The 27,890-nt window shown below is 37.6% G+C and overlaps 1 protein-coding gene across 1 annotated transcript in view; it reads right to left on the bottom strand.

Moving 5' to 3' along the window:
- The window catches only part of CD109 (CD109 molecule), a 147,637-nt gene that overhangs the window by 34,911 nt on the left and 84,836 nt on the right, over positions 1 to 27,890 (bottom strand). The window contains exons 12-21 of the mRNA XM_010372224.2: positions 27,612 to 27,713; positions 27,462 to 27,524; positions 26,241 to 26,417; positions 22,892 to 23,044; positions 13,539 to 13,613; positions 12,518 to 12,578; positions 11,053 to 11,194; positions 9,965 to 10,082; positions 8,298 to 8,411; positions 6,412 to 6,630 (exon numbers count right to left, since the gene is read on the bottom strand). Coding sequence (XP_010370526.2) covers positions 6,412 to 6,630; positions 8,298 to 8,411; positions 9,965 to 10,082; positions 11,053 to 11,194; positions 12,518 to 12,578; positions 13,539 to 13,613; positions 22,892 to 23,044; positions 26,241 to 26,417; positions 27,462 to 27,524; positions 27,612 to 27,713 — 1,224 coding nt within the window. The remainder of the gene's footprint in view (positions 1 to 6,411; positions 6,631 to 8,297; positions 8,412 to 9,964; positions 10,083 to 11,052; positions 11,195 to 12,517; positions 12,579 to 13,538; positions 13,614 to 22,891; positions 23,045 to 26,240; positions 26,418 to 27,461; positions 27,525 to 27,611; positions 27,714 to 27,890) is intronic.

The raw sequence follows: 27,890 nt of genomic DNA, 5'->3' as shown, positions 1-27,890 counted from the left end.
ACCAAAGGCAGCAGAAACCTCTGCAGACTTAAATGTCCCTGTCTAACAGCTTTGAAGAGAGTAGTGGTTCTCCCAGCAAGGAGTTTGAGATCTGAGAATGGACAGACTGCCTCCTCAAGTGGGTCCCTGACCCCTGAGTAGCCTAACTAGAAGGCACCCCCCAGTAGCAGCAGACTGACACCTCACACGGCTGGGTACCCCTCTGACGTGAAGCTTCCAGAGGAATGATAAGGCAGCAACATTTGCTGTTCAGCAATATTCACTCTTCTGCAGTCTCCACTGCTGATACCCAGGCAAACAGGGTCTGGAGTCGACCTCCAGCAAACTCCAACAGACCTGCAGCTGAGGGTCTGTTAGAAGGAAAACTAACAAACAGAAAGGACATCCACACCAAAACCCCATCTGTACATCTCCATTATCAAAGACCAAAGGTAGATAAAACCACAAATACGGGGAAAAAACAGAGCAGAAAAGCTGAAAATTCTAAAAATCAGAGCCCCTCTCCCCTTCCAAAGGAAAGCAGCTCCTCACCAGCAATGGAACAAAGCTGGATGGAGAATGACTTTGACAAGTTGAGAGAAGAAGGCTTTAGACAATCAAACTTTTCCAAGCAAAAGGAGGAAGTTCGATCCCATCGCAAAGAAGCTAAAAACTTTGAAAAAAGATTAGACGAATGGCTAACTAGAATAACCAATGTAGAGTAGTCCTTAAATGACCTGATGGAGCTGAAAACCATGGTACGAGAACTACATGACGAACGCACAAGCTTCAGTAGCCGATTCTATCAACTGGAAGAAAGGGTATCAGTGATTGAAGGTCAAATGAATGAAATGAAGTGAGAAAGAAGTTTAGAGAAAAAAGAGTAAAAAGAAATGAACAAAACCTCCAAGAAATATGGCACTATGTGAAAAGACCAAATCTGTGTCTGATTGGTGTACCTAAAAGTGACGGGAAGAATAGAACCAAGTTGTTAAAACTCTGCAAGATATTATCCAGGAGAACTTCCCTAACCTAGCAAGGCAGGCCAACATTCAAATTCAGGAAATACAGAGAATGCCACAAAGATACTCCTCGAGAAGAGCAACTCCAAGACACATAATTGTCAGATTCACCAAAGTTGAAATGAAAGAAAAAATGTTAAGCATAGCCAGAGAGAAAGGTTGGATTACCCACAAAGGGAAGCCCATCAGACTAACAGTGGATCTCTCAGCAGAAACTCTACAAGCCAGAAGAGAGTGGGGGCCAATATTCAACATCCTTAAAGAAAAGATGTTTCAACACAGAATTTCATATCCTGCCAAATTAAGCTTCATAAGTGAAGGAGAAATAAAATCCTTGACAGACAAACAAATGCTGAGAGATTCTGTCACCACCAGGCCTGCCCTACAAGAGCTCCTGAAGGAAGCACTAAACATGGAAAGGAACAATCGGTACCAGCCACTGCAAAAACATACCAAATTGTAAAGACCATCAATGCTAGGAAGAAACTGCATCAATGAATGAGCAAAATAACCAGCTAACATCATAATGACAGTATCAAATTCACACATAACAATATTAACCTTAAATGTAAATGGACTAAATGCTTCAATTAAAAGACACAGACTGGCAGATTGGATAAAGAGTCAAGACCCATCAGGGTACTGTATTCAGGAGACCCATCTCAAGTGCAGAGACACACATAGGCTCAAAATAAAGGGATGGAGGAAGATCTACCAAGCAAATGGAAAACAAAAAAAGGCAGGGGTTGCAACCCTAGTCTCTGATAAAGCAGACTTTAAACCAATAAAGATCAAAAGAGACAAAGAAGGCCATTACATAATGGTAAAGGGATCAATTCAACAAGAAGAGCTAACTATCCTAAATATATATGCACCTAAAAGAGGAGCATATAGATTCATAAAGCAAGTCCTTAGAGACTTACAAAGAGACTTAGACTCCCACACAATAATAATGGGAGACTTTAACACCCCACTGTTGACATTAGACAGACCAACGAGACAGAAAGTTAACAAGGATATCCAGGAATTGAACTCAGCTCTGCACCAAGCAGACCTAATAGGCATCAACAGAATTCTCCACCTCAAATCAACAGAATATGCATTCTTCTCAGCACCACATTGCACTTATTACAAAACTGACCACATAGTTGGAAGTAAAGTACTCCTCAGCAAATGTAAAAGAACAGAAATTATAACAGTCTCTCAGACCACAGTGCAATCAAACTAGAACTCAGATTAAGAAATTCACTCAAAACTGCTCAACTACATGGAAACTGAACAACCTGCTCCTGAATGACTACTGGGTACATAACGAAATGAAGGCAGAAAAAAAGATGTTCTTTGAAACCAATCAGAACAAAGACACAACATACCAGAATCTCTGGGACACACTTAAAGCAGTCTGTAGAGGGAAATTTATAGCACTAAACGCCCACAAGAGAAAGCAGGAAAGATCTAAAATTGACACTCTAACCGGTGGCTCAAGCCTGTAATCCCAGCACTTTGGGAGGCCGAGACGGGCGGATCACGAGGTCAGGAGATCGAGACCATCCTGGCTAACACGGTGAAACCCCATCTCTACTAAAAATACAAAAACTAGCCGGGCGAAGTGGCGGGCGCTTGTAGTCCCTACTCGGAAGGCTGAGGCAGAATGGCGTAAACCCGGGAGGTGGAGCTTGCAGTGAGCTGAGATCCGGCCACTGCACTCCAGTCCGGGCAACAGAGCGAGACCCTGCCTCAAAAAAAAAAAAAAAAAAAAAAAAAAAGAACTAGAGAAGCAAGAGCAAACAAATTCAAAAGGTAGCAGAAGGCAAGAAATAACTAAGATCAGAGCAGAACTGAAAAGATAGAGACACAAAAAACCCTTCAAAAAATCAATGAATCCAGGGGCTGGTTTTTTGAAAAGATCAACAAAATTGATAGACCACTAGCAAGACTAATAAAGAAGAAAAGAGAGAAGAATCAAATAGACTCAATAAAAAATGACAAAGGGGATATCACCACCAACCCCACAGAAATACAAACTACCATCAGAGAATACTATAAACACCTCTGTGCAAATAAACTAGAAAATCTAGAAGAAATGGATAAATTCCTGGACACTTACACCCTCCCAAGACTAAACCAGGGAGAAGTTGAATCCCTGAATAGACCAATAACAGGTTCTGAAATTGAGGCAGTAATGAATAGCCTGCCAACCAAAAAAAGTCCAGGACCAGACACATGCACAATCGATTTCTACCATAGGTACAAGGAGGAGCTGGTTCCATTCCTTCTGAAATTATTCCAAACAATAGAAAAAGAGGGAATCCTCCCCCAACTCATTTTATGAGGCCAGCATCATCCTGATACCATAGCTGGCAAAGACACAACAATAAAAGAGAATTTTAGACCAATATCCCTGATGAACATTGATGCAAAAATCCTCAATAAAAGACTGGCAAACCAAATCCAGCATATCAAAAAGGTTCTCCACCATGATCAAGTGGGCTTCATCTCTGGGATGCAAGGCTGGCTCAGCATATGCACATCAATAAACGTAATCCATTATATAAACAGGACCAACAACAAAAACCACATGATTATCTCAATAGATGTAGAAAAGGCCTTTGACAAAATTCAACAGCCCTTCATGCTAAAAACTCTCAATAAATTACGTATTTATGAGACGTATCTCAAAATAATAAGAGCTATTTATGACAAACCCACAGCCAATATCATACTGAATGGGCAAAAACTGGAAGCATTCCCTTTGAAAACCGGCACAAGACAAGGATGGCCTCTCTCACCACTCCTATTCAACACAGTGTTGGAATTTCTGGCAAGGGCAATCAGACAAGAGAAAGAAATAAAGCATATTCAGTTAGGAAAACAGGAAGTCAAATTGTCCCTGTTTGCAGATGACATGATTGTATATTTAGAAAACCCCATTGTCTCAGCCCAAAATCTCCTTAAGCTGATAAGCAACTTCAGCAAAGTCTCAGGACACAAAATCAATATGCAAAAGTCACAAGCATTCCTATACACCAATAACAGACAAACAGAGAGCCAAATCATGAGTGAACTCCCATTTACAATTGCTTCAAAGAGAATAAAACACCTAGGAATCCAACTTACAAGGGATGTGAAGGACCTCTTCAAGGAGAACTACAAACCACTGCTCAGTGAAATAAAAGAGGACACAAACAAATAGAAGAACATTCCATGCTCATGGATAGGAACAATCAATATCATGAAAATGGACATACTGCCCAATGTAATTTATAGATTCAATGCCATCCCCATCAAGCTACCAATGACTTTCTTCACAGAATTGGAAAAAACTGCTTTAAAGTTCATATGGAACCAAAAAAGAGCCCACATTGCCAAGACAATCCTAAGTCAAAAGGACAAAGCTGGAGGCATCACACCTCCTGACTTCAAACTACACTGCAAGGCTACAGTAACCAAAACAGTATGGTACTGGTACCAAAACAGAGATATAGACCAATGGAACAGAACACAGCCCTCAGAAATAATACCACACCTACAACCATCTGATCTTTGACAAACCTGACAAAAACAAGAAATGGGAAAAGGATTCCCTATTTAATAAATGGTGCTGGGAAAACTGGCTAGCCATATGTAGAAAACTGAAACTGGATCCCTTCCTTACACCTTATACAAATATTAATTCAAGATGGATTAGAGACTTAAATGTTAGACCTAAAACCATAAAAACCCTAGAAGAAAACCCAGGCAATACCATTCAGGACATAGGCATGGGCAAGGACTTCATGACTAAAACACCAAAAGCAATGACAATGAAAGCCAAAATTGACAGATGGAATCTAATTAAACTAAAGAGCTTCTGCACAGCAAAAGAAACTACCATCAGAGTGAACAGGCAACCTACAGAATGGGAGAAAATTTTTGCAATCTACTCATCAGACAAAGGGCTAATATCCAGAATCTACATAGAACTCAAACAAATTTACAAAAAAAAAAAAAAAAAAAAAACCTACAACCCCATCAAAAAGTGGGCAAAGAACAGACACTTCTCAAAAGAAGACATTTATGCAGCCAACATACACATGAAAAAATGTTCATCATCACTGGTCATCAGAGAAATGTAAATCAAAACCACAATGAGATACCACCTCACACCAGTTAGAATGGCAATCATTAAAAAGTCAGGAAACAACAGGTGCTAGAGAGGATGTGAAGAAATAGGAACACTATTACACTGTTGGTGGGATTGTAAACTAGTTCAACCATTGTGGAAGACACTTTGGCGATTCCTCAAGGATCTACAACTAGAAATACCATTTGACCCAGCCATCCCATTACTGGGTATATACCGAAAGGATTATAAATCATGCTGCTATAAAGACACATGCACACATATGTTTATTGTGGCATTATTCACAATAACAAAGACTTGGAAACAACCCAAATGTCCATTGATGATAGACTGGATTAAGAAAATGTGGCACATATACACCACGGAATACTAGGCAGCTATAAAAAAGGATGAGTTCATGTCCTTTGTAGGGACATGGATGAAGCTGGAATCCATAATCCTCAGCAAACTATCACAAGGACAGAAAACCAAACACCACATGTTCTCACTCATAGGTAGGAATTGAACAATGAGAACCCCTGGACACAGGAAGGGAAACATCACACACCGGGGCCTGTCGTGAAGTGGGGGGATGGGGGAGGGATAGCATTAGGAGATATACCTAATGCAAATGATGAGTTAATGGGTGCAGCACACCAACATGGCACATGTACACATATGTAACAAACCTGCACGTTGTGTACATGTACCCTAAAACTTCAAGTATAACAATAAAAAAAGAAAAAGGAAATGACAGAGAAGAAGATGAAAATGTAAGGAGAAAAACCCTTTGAGGTAGTTCCTATTATTATCCAAAGACAGGGAGATTAAATGCCTTGTTCAAAATTACACTTGGCAGAGCTGAGATTCAAACACAGGGTTGCCTCACCCCAGAATACAAGTGTTTATCCAGTATGCTCATTATCTTTCTGTCTAGAATGCCTTCTCTGAAAAAAATCCACAAAATCTCTTTTACCTTCACTGAAACATTCCAAAATTCCAAATCGACAAATCAACTTGACCGTGTTTTAATAGGATCCCAATGTAACACAGTCTGTAGATGTAAATGACTGCAAAAGAGATGTTAGTCTTTATAGTCACATTCCTGACTAAATTTAAAGAGGAAATTGGCAATTATTTCTGAATGATTTATTTTTACATACAGACGAGAAAGTGATTAGGCATTACCAGAAGGGTAAAGAAGACAACCTACTAGATATGCCAAAAAATTTAACCAAGAGAAAAAAATCTTCTGCTCTTTTTAATTATGTATTTCCATTTCATTTCTTTCAGGCATCAAATATTTACCTTTACTAAAATCATCTGGGTGATAGCATCAGAAGCAGTGGGTGAAAGAGCTGTGACTGTGATAGGAATTTCTCCCAGATGTGTTGGCCTGATGGGAAAAAGAACAGTTGCCCCATCCTCACTGGGAACCAGAATGGTCTGCTGGTGGCCTGTGGCATTTATTTCACTTAAAGTCATTAGAATATCAAATTTGTCACTTTTCTCAATGATTACCTTAACCTGAAAGAAAAAATAAATCAAAGCTTTTGTATAATAAATGCCCTTCAGTAAAGTACTCTTTTATCACCAATTTAAGTACTGTCAAATCTGTGAGGCTAAAGACTAGAGAAAAGACGAGACAAAGATTCAGCCAAGGAGAGTATCAAAGGGTATCAGGAAAAACTTCCTTTCCTTTCTATGCTTTCCCTTCAACCTCAAGATACATGGGGAAAGGGCACTCTTTAGCTCCATTTCTAGTCGTCCTGCTAATATTAAATTCTCTTACTATCTGAAGCCATTAGATGGTAAGGATGTGCACCGAAAGGCTATTTCATATATTGATATTACCACCAGCTTGATTTAACTATGTCATCCTGGAACATACTGGTCCCATTAGAAAAATATGAAGAAAACAGCATGAAATGTTATTGAATTTATCAAAGTCTCTGTAAAAAACTATTGCAGGGAAAGTACAACTCAGACATTAGTCCTGAAGCATATCTTGGTTGTAAACTTTTATAAATTACCCCAGAGTTACCAGTCTCATCAATAATAGCATCTCTCTAGGCCTTACATTTTATGAATTATTTTCCCATTGATTTTTTCATCTGCTTCTCAGAGTATCTTTTATGGGTATAATAATTATCATTTCCATTTTATAGATGAGGAAACTACAGTTAAGTCATTTGTTGGTAAGTGGTAGATTCAACATTGAATCCAGGCCTTTTGACTCTAGATCTTTTGCTTGTTAAACAGTACCATGATGACTGGGTTAAAAAATAAAAAAAAAATTGACTTCCCACATTGTCAGCCAAGTATGCCAATAAAAAGCTTGAAAAATTAAATTTTTAATTTAAAAAGTTTATGTATAAAGTGCCTAAAGAGATTATGGCATTTTCATGCATGTAATAAAGTTAATTACATATCCCTATTTATTCTGGGGGAAGAAAAATCAGTCACTTGGTTAACATACTGTGGGCACAACACAAATAGTGAACCTAATTCCTGCCTCCCAGGGAAATGACTAGCTAAGGAGATACAAAATACATGAATCCAATAGTGAATCCTTGAAAATATAAACATGGGGGCTACAAACATAACAGAATGGCAGCTGGGTTCTGTGGCTCATGCCCGTAATGCCAGCACTTTGGGAGGCCAAGGCAGGCAGATCACTTGAGGCCAGGAGTTCAAGACCTGTCTGGCCAACATGGCAAAACTCTGTCTCTATGAAAAATACAAAAATTGCAGTGAGCCAAGATCACTCCACTGCACTCCAGCCTGGGTGATAGAGCAAGACCCTGTCTCAAAAAAAAAAAAAAAAAAAAAAAAAAAACTGCAGTGGGCACACAGTGGCAGTGAGAAGTGGCCACACATTCCAGATGTGGGGAAAACCAGGGGAAAATGCAGGGAGGCAGGAAAGAGAAAGGCATGCTTCAGAGACAATAAGGAACTTCCACGGCAAAACCTATGCTGAAAATTCAAGGAGGTAATATGTAGACATGCTAATAATATCTTAGGCATTAATTAGCAGAAGAAATCACTGAAAAGACATGTCTATTTTCAGTCTCCCAGAAATGTATAAAGTGCTTAGAATCCCAAATGCCCAGATACTACACAACCCAATCCCTTCGTGCTACCTCCATTTTCTCCTGTAGTGTAAATGATCAACAAAAGCTTGAATATGTTACCTCAGTGGCATCTTTCAAATAATTGAATATAGTTATTTCCAAAGCAAATTCTTCACCTCTGATAACAGAGTAGGGAAGATTCAAAAAAATGAAAAATGGTTGGAAGGCTTGCAGCTGGAAAGAACACAATGAGTACATATTTTTATTCAGGTCAAAATTCTTCACATTTTATGCAATTAAATGCAATCTTCATAAAACCTATGAAACTTTTAACTTCAGCTAGAAATGTCAACTTGCTATCAACAGAAAGCAAACAGCAACTTATCACAAATGAATGATGGCAAATTGACTTGATTTATGTTACTTAACATAATAATCACTATACTTTATTCAGTGCCTTATAGCAACCAAGATCTTCACATACATTATTTTGTTTGGTCATTACAGACCCCATGAGGTTACTGTTAGGCTCCTACTTTAGAGAAAAGAAAATTAAATTTTAGAGATTTTTGTAACTAGTACAAATTCATATTGCTGGCAAGTAGAGGAGCCAGAACTAGAACCCAGCCTGTCTAATCCCAAAGCAATGTGCTCTTCTTTCATACTGTATTGACTCCACCAATCTGCTTTAAAAGCCCTGCCAAATCCAGCAGCCCCGTTCTAGTGTGGGACATCTGAATACATGTGCCTCCTGACTAAATTTAAAGAGGAAATTGGAAATTATTTCTAAAACATATATACGATTTATTTTTACATATAGATGAGAAAATGTGTGGGACATCTGAACACATATGCTTCCTCCTCAGTGATCCAATTCTGATATTGTTGGCCAAGTCTTACAGAAAAGGCCAAGCCCCACCCCTGCATCTAAAGCTAAACCTGGATTAGTTTAGGCCAGTGGTTTGCTGGCAGCAGTAACTCCCTCTAGAGTTTATCTGGACACTTGTGAAGGTGTCTTAGATTGTCACCATGACTCGAAGGGGCTATAGGTAGTTAGTGGATGATAGTCCGCAATACTCAGGATAGCCCCAGACAATGAAAAATTGCCCCATGTTCCTCATGATTCTTGAATGTTCCTTCAGACATTCATGTAGCTGAATTGTCTGTTTATAATGGCCTGAGCTTACAATCTAATTCCAATTGCTATATAAACCCAAAGCATTTTTCAATATACACTGAATTTTTCATGAATACAATTATTTTGTAAATTGAAATTACATTTCAATTTCAAATGAGACAATTCAGGCCACTCATGACCATTATATTCCTCCTGCCAGTGACTGGCTTAGAAAACAATATATGATGCAATTTGACCAAAAGACATGATGGAATATTGGCTAGCGAACATCTTGAGAAGTTCTGTTCATTCTTGAAGAGGACAAATAGAAAGACTCACTCTCTCCTCTCCTTTCTCTCTCTCTCTTTTCCTTTCTCTCTCTTCTGGCCTTTGGAGATGGTTAGTTCAGGTCAATAATAAACTTTTCCACCCAAATGTTAATATGGACTTCCCACATTTAGCAGTTTATAAAGCTAAATATAGCTCACATTCTTAAATATAAAACAGATAATAAGCAAAAGATGAAGCCAAGGAATCTCTAAACTGTGATAAACATTATAAGCAGTCATTTAAAAAAAAAAAAAAAAAAAAAAAAAAAAACCTTGAGGAGCTGATGCTCTATTAGCTTAATGTCACTGTAACATTGATAAGCAGCTCTTTAATACAATACCTCCACTGGAGTCTTTGTTAGTCCAAGACCCAGGTCCTCAGAGATCACAAAACCAGTAGCCACCCAAGAAGTGATAGAATCAGGTACAGTTACTTCAAATTCTTGGTAAATCCTAGAACTGAAGTCAAGATAATAAACATAAACATCACAAAACCAAGAACTGATACATTTTGATATAATCCAACATAATCTAAACTATTTTTGGAAGAAGTTCAGTTTTTCATATTATTTGCATATCTGAATTTAAAACCATTTAAAAGGTTTAAGTATAAAATAGTAGACCCCAACTTTTCAAAGAATAGGTCATCGCAAGGTCATGATACTGCATATCAATCCATATTCTAATAAAATCTTCCTGCAATATTTACATCTTCAGAATAAACATCACTTTTTCACAAATTTTTTATAAATAATAAATACATATTTTCAACCTGAACTCCAATTTTTTCTCTAAATTTGCAGAAGTTTTTCTGTGTATCCCTGTCAATGCTATTATTTGTTTCCTTGAGATTTCACTCATGTGTTAACTCAAGTATCTTTAAACAGCTGACTATAAAATACGATGTGGATTTCATGATTTACCTGCTCAATTATCAGGCCAGGTAGTACGGGGTTTATCAACTAAGCTGAATTCCTTCCACCACCCATGCCACTTCTCCCTGTGACTACTGGGAATGTTTTGTGAGGAGCAGGGTTCAGTTAGCAGCACTGCCAGGGGTTGCAGGAGATAATCGTGAGTGCTTCCCACCCTGTGACAACAAATGTACTCCCAGCAATTTTTCTTCAACAAGAATCATGAGACTTCAAGGAAGTCAAAATCGCCCTTCATTAAAAAAAAAAAAAAAAAAAAAAAAAAAAAAAAAAAGGCCTGTCTCCTCATTGATGAGACCTTCCTGCCATAATTTGTGTGTGGCTTTATCAAAACCTGTATTCAGATTCAATAAATATCATTTCCTAAAAAATTATTTTGGTCTACTTAGTTCTTAGTTACACTATGTTTGTACTTAAACATTAGAAAGAGGGCAAAGCTTATTTAAAACAAACACTGAACAAAATATATATGGGCAAAGAACTTTATAAGTTTTTACCCCATGTTGCTGTCTAGCCAAATCCAAGTCTCCGGAAAATGCTTTCGGACATGTGGACTGCTGCCCAAAGAAAAGTCTTGAATATCAACTATATGTCCTTCATTTTCCTCCATAAACCTCTCAGCATATTCTGCATTGTCATCTATAAATAAACATGGACAAGAGTTAGAAAAACAGTCACTGGAGAGAATGAATTGTAAACTCCACACACAGAATGAATGTCAATCACTTGGGAAGGTGTCCAGAGACATAATGTGCCAGTGAGAGTATCAGGTTCCTTCTATTACAGTGAAAAGGTAGAAGAAGGTTTTCAGAAAAGGTAAAGGATACAGTAAGTATTACTGGCAAGAGAATAGGTATTACAGTGGGCATCAAGAAGGATTCAATATGTAAAAAAGAACAAAGATGGGCAAAAACTGAGACTGAAAAATGGAAAAAGATGCTTGGAAGACTGTCTATGATACAGGGTTATATGAGGAAAGCCAAATGAATCACATGTCTTTAATATAGAGAAATCATAACGACTTCATCACATCTTCAAGACAATAAAATTATCTTTTAAGTTTCAGGACAGAGGATCAGGTGTCCTGTGGGGGCAAGAACCAGCCCAAAGAGACCCTGGGGCTTAGTACAGAATAACGGAATACCTGACAGAAACAGGGAATTCAGGGATAGAAACTGTGACAGTTCTAGAAGTCTTTCAAGATGATATTAGTATAATTTTACCTGAAAAGAAAAGAGAACCCCTTCTAAGGTTAACTATTCTAATTTATACATTTCCTTCAGTCAAAATATTTTATGACTTCTTTCTAAAAGCACACTTATTATTAGTTGGTAGCCAATTCTATTTAGCAATTCAAGAAACTAGAATGTACAGCTATAATCCTGCCCAGGAAGAACTCAGATTGATGAGGGGTGTGTGTGTGTGTGTGTGTGTGTGTGTGTGTGTATGTGTGTATGTCTGGGTCTCTGTGTGTGTGTTTGTGTGTGTGTGTGTGTCTGTGGTGTCTATGTCTCTGTGTGCGTGTGTGTGTGTACCAGAATACTTTATGGCATGATAGCATCTGGGCTATTTTCTAGGTGAACATCAAAAAGCTAGAGAACAAAAATATTTCAAAAATATGTTGCTCCTTTTAAATAATTCCAAAAGAATAGCACAGTTTGTGATACAAATCAGAGGCACAGCAGCTTTCAGTGTGTCCAAAAATATAACTACCTCAAAGGATTAACAAGAGAAAAAGGAAAGCATTCACTTCAAAGATCTAGACAGGAGTTCAGATGAACATTCCATGTCATGGCCCAGATGTACTTCCAAGTACATTAAACTCCAAACATTTTGGGAGAAGAGAACAGAAAAATGAACATCACAATCTCTATGTTCATCTAGAAAACACCCATATCTATATAAGTAGTGTTGAATATCATGTGAAAGACAAATACAAGCATGTTGCCATATATTACTTACAAACACCATCAATATAATCCTTCGTGAGGTTTGCATCTGTCAATACCCAGAGTCCACACTCCTAAAAAGAATAATTTTAATTTTCTTTTAAAACACCAGTTTAAATGCTCTCTAAATTATCAAGGCATTCTCCCACACTGCTCACTTGTGCTCATTTTTGAGAGCTTAGGTACACACATGCACATACATTCAACCTTTCTCTCTCAAATACACACACACGCACACACACCCATCTTTCTCACTTACACACACACGAAACACACATCGATCTTTCTCACACACACACACACACATCGATCTTTCTCACACATACGCACACACACATTGATCTTTCTCACTCACACACACACATGTACACACACATCGATCTTTCTCACACACATGCACACACACATCGATCTTTCTCACACACAGGCACACACACATCCATCTTTCTCACACACACACACACACACACGATCTTTCTCACACACGCTCACACACATGCACACACACATCGATCTTTCTCACACACAGGCACACACACATCCATCTTTCTCACACACACACACACACACACGATCTTTCTCACACACGCACACACCCATCGATCTTTCTCAAACACACATGCACACACACATCGATCTTTCTCACAGACACACGCACACACAAATCGATCTTTCTCACTCAAACATACACATCGATCTTACACACACACGCACACACACACACTCATGCATAAAGAGCCATTTCAAAGTCAAGGAAATATATATAAAATATATTTATATGGAAATACATATACACAAAGGAAAAATTATTTGTTTAATGTCAATTCCATTAACTTTTCCAATGGTGAATTGTTCCATTCACTTTTAAAACTGGAAAGATGATTATCTTTCCATTTCAAATTATACTTACGTAAGACTGCACTCCAGTGACACATTTAATAAAAGGTTAACATCTCAAAATGATCACTAATTCTGAAAGGGTTTGCAATGGTAAAAAGTATTAATATCTTTTCAATATAGTAAGCAAAACATACCTGAAAGACTGCAAAAGAACTCATGAACATGCCTAAATAATATCCTGTGTTATAAAGTTCCAACTCATGGACCACCTAAGGAGAAGATAAAATATACAGAATGAACGGATTCATAGTAACCTTCCACAACACTTCTTCCAGGTAACTTAGATAAGACTTAGCCTTCATGTTTATCACTTTGAAAATGACATAAATTGAGGAGCAGTGAATATGTAATTGCTTTGTTCATCATTCCGTCAGCCAAAACTACATTTCTTACCCACACTTACTAGTACTCTGTTCAACAGTCCAGAGTTCCTAAGAAGTCTGGACTTGAGTTCTGGCAGGGAGAATTTAGATGTTACTCTTTGACAAGACCAACAGGCAGAGGTCAGCATTAAAAATGACCCACATTTTTGGCAGAGATAAACAGGTTAACTTTGTTGAAGATTAATATAAACTCTGCAAAATGTCAGTGACCTACATTTACAGAAAAAAAAAAAAAAAAACCTGAAGAGGCAATTTACAAAAGTAGGAATATAAGTTATTAATAAGCAGAAAAATATTCAGCCTCACTGATAATCAAAGCAAGGCAAATGACAACATCCACGAGATACAGTTTTTTCAAAAATGAGATATTTGCATGTACCGCATTAGCAATGCTTTCTTTAAAAAGAATAGTACTCATTGCTAGCAAGAATGGGTAAAATGGGCTAAAAGAGTGAGTAAAACTGTTGGTTCCTCAAAAAATTAACATAGAATTAGAATATGACCCAGCCTGGCCAACATAGTGAAACCCTGTCTCTACTAAAAATACAAAAATTCCACTCCTAGGTATATACCCAAAAGAACTGAAAACAGTAACTCCAAGAGATTCTTGTATGCCATTGTTCATTGCAGCATTAGTCACAACAGCCAAAAAGGCGGAAACAACCTGTGTCCATCAGCAGAAAAATGGATAAACAAAATGTGGTGTATACACACAACACAATACTATTCAGCCGTAAAAAGAAATGAAGCTCTGAGGCTAGGTGCAGTGGCTCACACCTGTAATCCCAGCATGTTGGGAGACCGAGGCGGCCGATTCATGATGTCAGGAGTTTGAGACCAGCCTGGCCAACACAGTGAAACCCTGTCTCTACTAAAAATACAAAAAATTAGCCAGGCGTGGTGGCGGGCACGTGTAGTCCCAACTACTCGGGAGGCTGAGGCAGGAGAATGGTTTGAACCCAGGAGGCGGAGGTTGCAAGATCGTGCCATTGCACTCCAGCCTGGGTGACAGAGCTAGACTCAGTCTCAAAAAAAAAAAAAAAGAAATGAAGCTCTGATACATGCTACAACATAGAAGAATCTTGAAAACACTATGCTAAGTGAAATAAGCCAGACATAAAAGGGAAAATATTACATAAATCTAAAATATCTAGAATAGGTAAATTCATAAAGACAGAAGCAGACCAGAGGTTCCTAAGGGCTGTGGGGAGGGAGAAATGAATAGTTATTGCTTAATGATTACAGAGTCTCTGTCTGGAGCCATGAAAATGTTTTGGAAATATTGGTGATGGTCATACAACATTGTGAAGTAATTAATGTCACTGAATTAAACACTTAAAATGGTAAAAACAGCAAATTTTATTTTATACATATTTAACTTCAATAAAAATCAAGTATTGTACCTTTTTAGGTAATGATTTTGATACTTCTCTCTAACTTACATTAACCAAATTAAGACAAAGTCAGAATTAAAAATCACAAAAAATATCTAAGTTGAAAAAAACACATTCCAGCATAAAATTAAACACCTGTAACCACTATTTCTACAATGCTAACAACAACTACAGCTGCATCCACAGTAAGTAACTAGAACAGGCACCAATAAGAAAACAATAAAATAAGAAAAAATTTTCATGTCTCAACAAGCTGGCAAGTAGACAATGGAGCCAGAGCCAGGAATATTGGAGAGAAAAGGCTATAGTTCCATGACTCTAACTCTGTCACAAAATACAAATACATGAAGATTTGCTTCTGCTCTTGCTCAGACACCAATTCATAGAACTATTCAAGAAGCAGCATCTAAACAGTGGTTATCAGCACAAGACAAGAATGCCCTCTCTCACCACTCCTATTCAATATAGCACTAGAAGTTCTGGCCAGGGCAATCAGGCAAAAGAAAGAAATAAAGAGCATCCAAAACAGGAAGAGAGGAAGTCAAACTATCCCTGTTTGCAGATGACATAATCCTATATCTAGAAAACCCCATAGTCTCAGCCCAAAAGCTTCTTAAACTGATAAACAACTTCAGGAAAGCCTCGATGTGTGAAAATCACTAGCATTCCTATACACCAACAACACACAAGCAGAGAGCCAAATCAGAAATAAATTCTCATTTACAACTGCCACAAAAAGTATAAAATACTTAAGAACACAGCTAACTAGGGAGGTAAAAGATCTCTACAAGGAGAACTACAAACCACTGCTCAAAGAAATCAGAGATGAACAAACCAATGGGAAAACATCCCATGCTCATGAATAGGAAGAATCAATATTGTTAAAATGGCCATACTGCCCAAAGTAATTTATGTATTCAATGTTATTCCTATTAAACTACTACATTCTTCACAGAACTAGAGAAAACTATTTTAAAATTCATACGGAACCATAAAAGAGCTCGTATAGCCAGGACAATCCTAAGCAAAAAGAGCAAAGCTGGAGGCATCATGCTATCAGAGTTCAAACTGTACTACAAGGCTATAGTAACCAAAACAGCATGGTACTCACACAAAAACAGACACACAGAGCAATGGAACAGAATAGATAACCCAGAAATAAGACTGCACATCTACAACTATGTGATCTTCAACAAACCTGACAAAAACAAGCAATGGGGAAAGGATTCCCTATTCAATAAATGGTGCTGGGAGAAGAAGCCAGAAGATTGAAACTGGACCCCTTCCTTACACCATATACAAAATTCCTTACACCATATACACCATATACAAAAATATACCTTCCTTACACCATATACAAAAATTAACTTAAGATGGATTAAAACTTAAATGTAAAACCCAAAACTATAAAAACCCTGGAAGACAACCTAGTCAATACCATTCAGGACATAGGCACAGCCAAAGATTTCATGACAGAGATGTCAAAAGCAATTGCAACAAATGCAAAAATTGACAAATGGGATCAAATTAAATGAAAGAGATCTGCACAGCAAAAGAAACTATCAACACAGTAAACAACCTACAAAATGGGAGAAAAGTTTTGCAAACTATGCATCTGACAAAGGTCTAATATCCAGCATCTATAAATTAAACAAATTTACAAGAAAAAAAATTTTTTTAACCCAGCAAAGGGGCTGGGCTCAGTGGCTCATGCCTATAATCCCAGCACTTTGGGAGGCCAAGGCAGGCGGGTCACCTGAGGTCAGGAGTTTGAGACCAGCCTGACCAACATGAATAAACCCCGTCTCTACTAAAAAATACAAAATTAGCCAGGCATGGTGACACATGCCTATAATTCCAGCTACTTGGGAGGCTGAGGCAGGAGAATCACTTGAACCCGGGAGGTGGAGGTTGCGGTGAGCCAAGATCATGCCATTGCACTCCAGCCTGGGCAAAAAGAGGGAAACTCCATCTCAAAAAAAAAAAAAAAAAAAAAAAAAGAGTGAGCAAAGGATATGAACCAACACTTTTCAATATAAGTCACAGAAGTCACACATGTGGCCTACAATCATATGAAAAAAAGCTCAACATTACTGATCATTAGAGAAATGAAAATCAGAACCATAAGGAGGCCAGGTGCAGTGCTCACACCTGTAATCCCAGCACTTTGGGAGGCCAAAGCAGGAGGATCACTTGAGGTCAGGAGTTTGAACTCAGCCAGTCCAACATGGTGAAATCCTGTCTCTATTGAAATACAAAACCAGCTGGGTGTGGTTGCTCACGCCCGTAATCCCAGCTACTTGGGAGACTGAGGCAGGAGAACCACTTGAACCCAGGAGGTGAAGGTTGCAGTGAGCCAAGATCACGTCACTGCACTCCAGCCTGGGTAACACACCGAGATTCTGTCAAGCAAATTTTGCTAACAGACTGTGCACGTGGTGGCTCACGCCTGTAATCCCAGCACTTTGGGAGGCCGAGGCAGATGGATCACAAAGCCAGGAGTTTGAGACCAGCCAGGCCAACATGGTGAAACCCATCTCTACTAAAAAAAAAATTTTTAATTAGCCAGGCATGGTGGTGCACACCCATAGTCCCAGCTACTCAGGAGGCTGAGGCAGGAGAATCGCTTGAACCCAGGAGGCAGAGGTTGCAGTGAGCCAAGATCGCACCACCGCACTCCAGCCTGAGCAACAGAGTGAGACTTTGTTTCAAAAATAAATAAATAAAATAAAATAAAATAAAAACACACAATGAGATACCATCTCACACCAATCAGAATGGATGGCTATCATTTAAAAGTCAAAAAAATAACAGATGCTGGTGAGGTTGTAGAGAAAAGGAATACTTATACACTGTTGGTAGGAGTGTTAATTCAGCCATTGTACAAGACAATGTGACAATTCCTCAAAGATTTAAGCCAGAAACACCATTTCAATACCAGCAATCCCATTATTGGGTATATATCCAAAGGAATATAAATCATTCTATTATAAAGATGTATGCATCCATATGTTCATTGCAGCACTATTCACAATAGCAAAGACATGGAATCAACCTAAATGTCCATCAGTGATAGTACACGTACACCATGGAATACTAGGCAGCCATAAAGAACAAGATCATGGCCGGGCGCGGTGGCTCAAGCCTGTAATCCCAGCACTTTGGGAGGCCGAGACGGGTGGATCACGAGGTCAGGAGATCGAGACCATCCTGGTCTACACGGTGAAACCCCGTCTCTACTAAAAAATACAAAAAACTAGCCGGGCGAGATGGCGGGCGCCTGTAGTCCCAGCTACTCGGGAGGCTGAGGCAGGAGAATGGCGTAAAAAAACCCGGGAGGCGAAGCTTGCAGTGAGTTGAGATCCGGCCACTGCACTCCAGCCTGGGCGACAGAGCGAGACTCCGTCTCAAAAAAAAAAAAAAAAAAAAAAAAAAAAAAAAGAACAAGATCATCTCCTTTGCAGTTACATGGATGGAGCTGGAGGCCATTATCCTTAGCAAACTAACGCAGGAACAGAAAACCAAATACCACATGTTCTCACTTATAAGTGGGAGTTAAATAATGAGAACACATGGACACAGAGAGAGGAACAACACACAGTAGGGCTTGTCAGACAGTGGAGGGTGGGAGGAGAGAGAGGATCAGGAAAAATAACTGATGTGTACTAGGCTTAATACCTGAGTGATGAAATAATCTGTACAACAAACCCCTATGACACAAGTTTGCCTGTGTAACAAACCTGCACATGTACCCCTGAACTTAAAAGTTTAAATAAATAAACGAATAAACAAATGATGGTTACAGGGGCAAGAGGGGAAGGAAGAAGAAAATGGGAATATGGAGGTCAAAGGATACAAAATAGCAGATATGTGGGATGAAAAAATGCAGTTATATAATCTACCACATGAGAGATAGAGTTAATAGAATTATGATATTTGGAGTTTTCATTAAATCAATTTTAACTTCTTTTGTCACAAAAATGTAGCTATGCGAAATGATAAATATGTAAATTTGCTTCACTACAGTAACCACTATACTGCCTATATGTATTCCATAACATGATGTTGCAAACCTCAAATGCACACAATAAAATTTATTTTTAAAAAAAGAAAAAAGAAAAAGCAGCATCTATCTCATAAAGAAATCTTCCTGTTCTCACTGGCTCAATAAACAAAGCATTGTCAAAGCTGCAGCATAGGCTAATGACAAGAAGGCTAACATCTAAAATTATTCCTGGAAGATCTATATACTTACATTATTTCAAGGCATTCAAGAGGCTATTGACAACACATGTAAATTTAACAAGAAAAAGAAAGAAGCCAAAACAATCTACTACGACAGGTTCCTGACTCCCTCCTCCAGAACCAACTGGAGAAACAATAAAAGCAAGCAGGAAACTTCAACATGCACAATGAGAAAACCCCAGGAAGAGTGGTGGACATCTTGAATCGGTCTTGGGAGAAAGTGCATAGCTTCATTCTAAGGCAGAAGGCAGCTAGACACAGCAGCAGACATAGCAGTCAGAAAACAGGCTGGAGGAGAGGTTTTTAAATTTTGCCCTTAATTCCCTCCAGGGGGTTGCTCAGGACACACAGTTCTGGCAACTTCACTGCCAAAATCAACAGCAGTAGCAGCTCAGACTGCCTGTGCAAGTATCCAAAAGATAATACCAGGTCAGCACCTCTGCCCTTCTAGTGTGGGAAAGTGAGGAAAACAGCAGACAGAACTATGTCCCTCAAGCATTCACTCTTCCTCTCCTCCTCCCCCAAACCCTCAGGGCTGGTGAATCATAACCTCAGGAGACCTTCTGTTACTGGTGCTCTTTTCCCCAAGGGTTTAAGAGTGAAACTCTGAATAGAGGCAGGCCGCAGAAAGGATCAAGAGTAATTCTCTAGTCCATGAGGCTAGTCCTCTCCCCTCAAGAGGGATTCACAGGACTTACACAGATTGGAACCTGATGCTCAGTCTTCCCAAATAGATATTATCAGAGGATCTGCCAAATCAACTAAACTTCCAAAGAGTATAAATACTGTAAAAGTAAGACATCCAACTAGACAACATATAGCATGTGACACAAAATTACTGAAAAGGTCAATTCAATAATTTAAAATACACACATCAAATACACACAAGGAGATAATGGGAAATATTAGAATATAAAACAAAAACAAGAAACAAAGGAAAATGATAGATACTAAAAACAATAGCTGACATAAAAGACACAATATAAGAGATTAAAGTAGGATAAATACAGCTAATGAATGATCACTAAGCTGAATAGTCAACTGAGGAACTCTCCCAGAAAAACACAGAAAAGACAAAGAGTTAGAAAACAAAACAAAAAACTAAGAGATGTGCAGGATGGAAGTTAAAGTGTCCATTTCTAAATAACAAAATCCCAGAAGGAAAGAAAAAATAAAATGGAGAGGAAGAAATAATCAACACAGATTTTCACAATTAAAAAATGAAAGAACAGCATAGATTGAAAGGGCAATCTATGATAACATGGAGCTAAAAATCTGTACACGAACAGAATGATCCGGCCAGGGTAGGAGGAGAAGGAAAAGACAGAGGTAGAGACCAAAAGGACATAAGAGCATACTAGATTCAAATATTGATAACCTTTAGAAACCAACAAGGATAAATTAATATGGGTATAGTTTAATTAACAGAGTAACAAAAAATAGAATGTATAACTTCTAAATCAGCAAAACAAATTTAATCTAGCCCACGGAAAAAGAATCTAAATTTTAAAATATAAAAAAAGCAGAAAAAAGTACCCATTAGAAAAAGAATTACCATACTTATAAATGGATTAAATAAAAGCTTACTAAAAGATGTTAGCTACTAGATTAGATTGAAAAACAAAAGCAATATAGTAATATGCTATTTAAAAGATACACTTAAAAACTTACAAAAGGTTGAAAATAAGAAATGTAAAAATACACCAGGAAAATATGAACCAAAAGAAAGCTGAGAAAGCAACCTTAATATCTGAAAAAAATTAATGTAAATATACGTATATTATCTGTATATATAATATGCTTGTAAATATATATATATTACATACATATATAATATGCTTGTAAATATATATATATTACAGGCATATGTATAAATGTAAATAGAGACAGAGCACAGCACATCAGATGGGGTGTGTGTGTACGTGTACACACATACACGTACACACATACAAACATACACATATGTAGGGAAGAAAAAAATGTAATTATATATTTACCAATGTATTTAGAAAGCTATAAAATAACAGATGCTATTATATTCAGTTAAATCAAATGCAAGATCTACAGATATAAAAATAAAGTATGTGAACTCAGGAAAAGTCAAAGAGAAAAAAATGACCAATTGGTTGTAAAACAAAAAGTTTTCAAAAAAAAAAGAAAAGATTGAAAAAAATAGTTGTATAGACTGAAGAAAATGTACAATTTTTCACAACTAAATTAAATTTTACAATATAATGACCAAATCAACCTAACTATATATAACTTTCTTCCTGATGTATTGTTAATCACTTTACTGAATCCATTAATAGACATAAATTATACAATCTAGTTTACAACTGACAATGGTACACAAGAATATATCAAGAACATACAAATAAAAATCAAATGACTAATGAATATGGGATTCATTTATGCAATGCTAGATGTTCATATACTTCTTGGTTTGTTAGTTTTCTGCAGAGTAACATGATTTCAACCACTCAATATACTGCAAATTCCTGATTCAATGGGAACTGTAATCTTTTTTTTTTTTTTTTTTTTTTGAGATGGAGTCTCGCTCTGTCGCCCAGGCTGGAGTGCAGTGGCACGAACTCGGCTCACTGTAAGCTCCGCCTCCTGGGTTCACGCCATTCTCCTGTCTCAGCCCCCCAAGCAGCTGGGACTACAGGCGTCCACCAACACGCTCGGCTAATTTTTTTTATTTTTAGTAGAGACGGGGTGTCACCGTGTTAGCCAGGATGGTCTCTATCTCCTGACCTTGTGATCCGTCCGCCTCGGCCTCCCAAATTGCTGGGATTACAGGCATGAGCCACCATACTCGGCCCAATGGGAACTGTAATTAGTTATAACCATTATATATAACCAAAATAGAACATGTTTCAAAAATTATCTAAAGCTCTCTTATCTAATGTAACCCAGAATTATGCAAGTCAATTTCCTACTACTTCCTTGAATGTCTTAAAATGTAGCATGAAAATGAAGGAAAACTATAAGTGGCATTTTTTATGGTATATATTTATGGAGTACAGTGTGATATATTGATATTTGTATATACTGTGGAATGATTAAGCTAATTAACATATCTATTACCTTACATACCACATAGTGATCATTTTTTGCGGTGAGAACATTTAAAATCTACTCTCTGAGCAATTTTCAAGTATATGGTACATTATCATTAACTATAGTCACCATGTTGTACCATAGGACTCCAGAATTTATTCCTCCCATCTAACTTTAGGTGATAATTCTCATGAAAGACAGCAAGGACACTAACCACATAAGCTTCTTTCCAACATAACCATTACCATACAGATTATTTTTTATTTGGAAGGTTTGCTAATTATTGACTTACACATGCAAAGGAACTAACGAAATTTTCTTTAAATATTTAAAGTAATACAATAAAGTTTCTTTTTTCTCTTGTAGTGCGTATTTTCATAACGACAAAATAGCTAAACTCACATTTTCCATTGTAATATCATTAGAGGCATACATCAGATTCACACTTTTGTCAACAGCTACAATCCCAACTATGGAGTCAGGCTGTGTCACAGAGATCCTAAGCGAGACTTTCTCAGATGGTTCAGCTTTCACTTTACTCCAATATAGCTTTATCTAAAAAAGACAGAAAGGAGGATTAACTTATTTCACTTTTTTAAAGCATATTTTTGCCAATAGCAGATCAATGGCTCAAAATATAGCAAAGATTCTACATTTGCCTTGGCTCAGGGATAATTCTAAAACCATACATAACCCTTCTCTAGGGAAAGGAATAAAAAAACTACTCCCAGAGTGTTTGCAAGTCATAGAACTCACAGTGGTATAAATCTGAATTATTCTTCAATTCTGAATCTTTTTTCTTCCCTTTCTCCATCTCCCAGCCCTCGGATCCCAGCCAGTGCTGAGTAGAAGACAGCAGTGTCTAGCATACCTGGGGAAGGCCACTAGATAAAGGAGAAACACAAAAGAGGATGCCTACGTGTTGGTGATGTGAACTTAGGAGTGAAAGCAAGGAAAGCTCCTCCGGGACTCACAGAACCACCCTGGACTGGGGATGACGGGAGGCCTTTCCAAGGGAGGGGGTGGTTAGAGCAAACACTAGTCAGGCCCTCATGCTCTGTGTCTCCATGGCCTTCTAAACTTCCTCACCATTACCCTCAGGAAAGCATGGTCCTGGACCTACTAATCTAATACTTTATAAAGAGCATCAGTCATTGCATCCCTGCTGAACCAAATGGCCTTGTCATGAGGCCCCTTCCTACTGGGAATTTTCCTTTTTTTTTTATTTTTTTTTTGAGATGGAGTTTCACTCTTGTTGCCCAGGCTAAAGTGCAATGGCACGATCTCGGCTCACTGCAACCTCTGCCTCCTGGGTTCAAGCAATTTTCCTGCTCAGCCTCCCAAGTAGCTGGGATTACAGGTGCGTACCACCATGCCTGGCTAATTTCTGTATCTTTTTTAGTAGAGACAGGGTTTCACCATGTTGGTCAGGCTGATCTCCAACTCCTGACCTCAGGTGATCCACCTGCCTTGGCCTCCCAAAGTGCTGGGATTACAGGTGTGAGCCACCGCATCTGACCCCTACTGGGAATTTTCATTTCATCTAGCTCTATCTCAACATTCTGTTGTGCCAGTGATTATGTCTGACCAAGAGGGCCTTAACGTTCCCCTTAAGTTGACTCTACTTTATAAAGACAGGCCTCTTCCTAACTATAAGCCCCTGAGCTCCCTTTTCTTAGAGCATTTATTTTAGAAAATATGCAATTATAAATTCTTTCTCCAACTCTTTGAGATATAAATCTTCTCCCAGCCTCTGGCCAGTTTTACAACCCAGGCATGTCTTTCTCAAGGACCTCAGGGCCATCCCTTTGAAGTATAATCATCAAGAAAGACAGAGTCCCTATTGATCTTAGTCTCTGTGGGAGGGTGGAAGCCTAACTTCAGTAAGTACTAATTAGCAAACACAGACTACCTAATCACATTGACCAACCTCCCAACAATGTCCTCCAGCACTTTTAGATGAATTCACCCCAGTGCTTAAAAACTCTCCTGCCTTTTGTTTCAGCAGAGTTGAGTTTAATCTTTCTCTTCTATTGCAATAGTCTTGAATAAAGCCTTCCTTACCTGTTTAACTTGTCCAGTGCAATTTTTCTCTGACATGCCTCTCAAACCACTGTATGTAGGTTACTTTCTCCACCTACACACTAAAAGGTGGGGGAGAGGGAGCAGCATGTTCAAGATTAAGTCTTAGACCTTGTGCTTCCCACTCTATACTCTGTACTTCAGAGCCCCACGGCTTCAACTTGCACTTCTGTGTGGATGATTTCTAAACCTACATCTCTTGCCCCTCCTACAGCTCATTCATTTATTCCATAGTTATTACTGAACATTAATAAACATTCACTAACTTTCTCTTGCTTAGACATACTCCATTTCCAATTAGGTTGTTTCTTTATAAATGTGATGATTATCACATAAAAATAAGAGGAAGATATATTGTTGCAAATGGAACTGAAACTAATTTCCAATCTCTTATAGCTAAGAAATTGCTTGAAAGTATGCTATTAACATACTCTGCTTCCTTAAAGTCCATGATCTTTTACACTGTAACTAGCTTTAGAACCTGGTCTTGCTTTTTGAAATGTTTAAGCCTCTATAACTTCTACTTTAAAATTCACCTTTGTCAGGCAATTACTAGGATAACTAGAAGTCAAAAATTGTGCTCTAACACTAACAAAACATAGTGTGTTATCTTTGTAAGAACTCTTTTCACTAGCTAAAAAAAACAGAAGTTTGTATTATATTTTAACAATCAAAGTGAGAGTAATAATTCTCAACAAAAGCAAAGTACAGTCCTGGCGCAGTGGCTCATGTCTGTAATCCCAGCACCTTGAGAGGCTGAGGCAGGTGGATCACCTGGGCCCAGGAGTTAGAGACCAACCTGGGCAACATAGCAAAACTCTGTCTCTACCAAAAATACAAAAATTAGCCAGTCTCATAACCCAGTCTCAAAAAATAAATAAACACAAATTTTAAAAAAAGAGGGTACAGATCAGTACTGTTACTTCTCAAATATTTTAACAAATAAAGGAAAAAGAAATAGAAGAACCATATTCTGCAAATCACTATTTAAAGCAATAATTTTTTACATAAGAGGACCAAGAGGGCAGCAGTTGTTAGTGAGAGCGATGGCTCATTCTGATATACATAATGATGCAATCAGGTTTCTTTTCAGAGCTGGGTTCCAAAGGCATTTCCTGCTCAAGCTGGTCACATTGGGCTAAAAAAGACACTGGTGCACTTGGAGACCAGACTCCACACAGATCCTCACATGCAAGGTAATCAAGCTCATTGAAAAGTTGCCCTGGGATAGTTTCCAGCTAATTAAATAGATTAATGAAAGCCCAGCTCTGCTTCCACATATTATCCTAGATGGCCTTACTCCCTCCCACACCCTTTATACCATCACTGCAATATCAACACCACACGAATTCCATGTTACCACTGGAATTTCGTTCCTGAACAATATTAATTCAACCATTTGAAAAATTGTGAAACGGTTTCATGATCTGACTTAAAGTCTTAAAGACCAGAACCATAGTTTACAAATAGACTATCAATCCCCCATAACTCCACAAGTGAAAATATATATGTAGTGCTAAATATTAAAAAGTTTAACCATAGTTCTAGTAATAGAATAATATAAATTTCTAACCAATTTGGTTTAATGATACTTTTCTAAAAAAAATTACATTTCTCAGACTTCACTAATATAAAGTTTTCTTTTAAACATCATTACCTTAAATCTTACCTTATTTTTAAAAACAAGCTGAACAGGAATTTTTAGAACATCATTTATAATTTCCCCATCATCTTCAATATAATACACAATTACACAGGCTTTTGGAGTCCAAGAATTTTCTGGTGTTAAAGAGAAGATTGTTGAATTTTGTTTTCCTACAGCCACCAACTGTCCCCTGGATACTACCTGAAAAGAATAGTAGATGGGTTTAATTTATTGCCAAACCTAGTAGGATCTCAACTGAAACTAAATTAATCATAATTGTATGCATACACACAAATTCTTGACTTAAACCAGTTTCAAAGTCTTTTTGAATGCAGGAAAACATCTCTGACAAACACAGAGAGCATACACTGAGAAACAGAAAATGGTAAGATTAAAGTAATACTGATTGGAGCAACAGTAACTTCATAGTCAAGAATCTATTTTTGATTGGAAGGAATACAGGGCACCATTGGGAAAGCTGAATTAGCAAAATTACATGGTCATGGATAGCACTTTTTATTTTCTTTTTTGTTTTTCTTACATTGTATAATTTTCTATAATGAATATATATTGCTTATCAAATAGAATTTTAAATCTTAAACATAAAACAAGATTTAGTTATCTATTTTAAATTGGAAATGCAAATATAGGTGAAGAAATAAAAAAGGTTTTTTATTTGATTTCAATGTAGAAAGGACAGGCTAAAAAGGTATGAGGCTGAGTTATAAAAATTAGTAAGTTTAGTGTAGATATAAGGTAGATACCATTCAAGATCATTCTCAACCTAAATACCCATCAAAGGTGAACTGGATAAAGAAAATGTGGTACATATATAGTACGGAATACTATGCAGCTATAAAAAAGAATAAAATCATGTCCTTTGCAGGAACATGGATGGAGCTGGAGGCCATTATCCTTAGCAAACTAACGCAGGAACAGAAAACCAAATACCACATGTTCTCACTTATAAGTGCGAGCTAAATGATGAGAACACATGGACACACAGAGGGGAACAACAGACACTGGGGCCTATGGGAGGGTGGAGGGTAAGAGGAAGGAGAGGATCAGGAAAAATAACTAATGGGTACTAGGCTTAATACCTGGGTGATGAAATAAACTGTACAACAAACCCCTATGACATGAGTTTAGTTATATAACAAATCTGCACATGTACCCCTGAACTTAAATGTGAATAAAAAGATGATTCTATAATAGATCATAAATTTAGATTATATAAGAGATTACCATATAGCTTAACTCCTTCAATCGTTTGTTGCCACTAACCACCAACTCAAAAGGCGATCCCACCTAGAAAAAAAACTTAATTAATATGTACATATCAAAAGCAAGATAGTCCAATTATATTACAATTATCAAGTGATTTGTAAGCATTACCTTTATATTTTCATCTCTTGTTTTTAGTTGGATGTATGTCTTACTAGGAGACTTAAACATACTATGAACTGCTATGCTACTTTTACTACCAAGAAAATAGGCCTGTAACAAAAGAAAAGGAGCTATAAATGTTCATTTTTAATAACACGCTGAGAAAACATGCTACCTGCTGAACAGTTATTAAAAACCAAATTCATTTTCACTTTTTTTTAATGCAAGAAAAATACATTCACCAGACATTGGATTTTCATCATTTTATAGCTTATACTGTAAAGAAAC

Source organism: Rhinopithecus roxellana, chromosome 4, assembly GCF_007565055.1.
Source record: "Rhinopithecus roxellana isolate Shanxi Qingling chromosome 4, ASM756505v1, whole genome shotgun sequence".
Classification (NCBI taxonomy): domain Eukaryota; kingdom Metazoa; phylum Chordata; class Mammalia; order Primates; family Cercopithecidae; genus Rhinopithecus; species Rhinopithecus roxellana.
The sequence above is the reverse complement of the archived record's forward strand: the minus strand, read 5'-3'. Positions and strand labels throughout refer to the sequence as shown.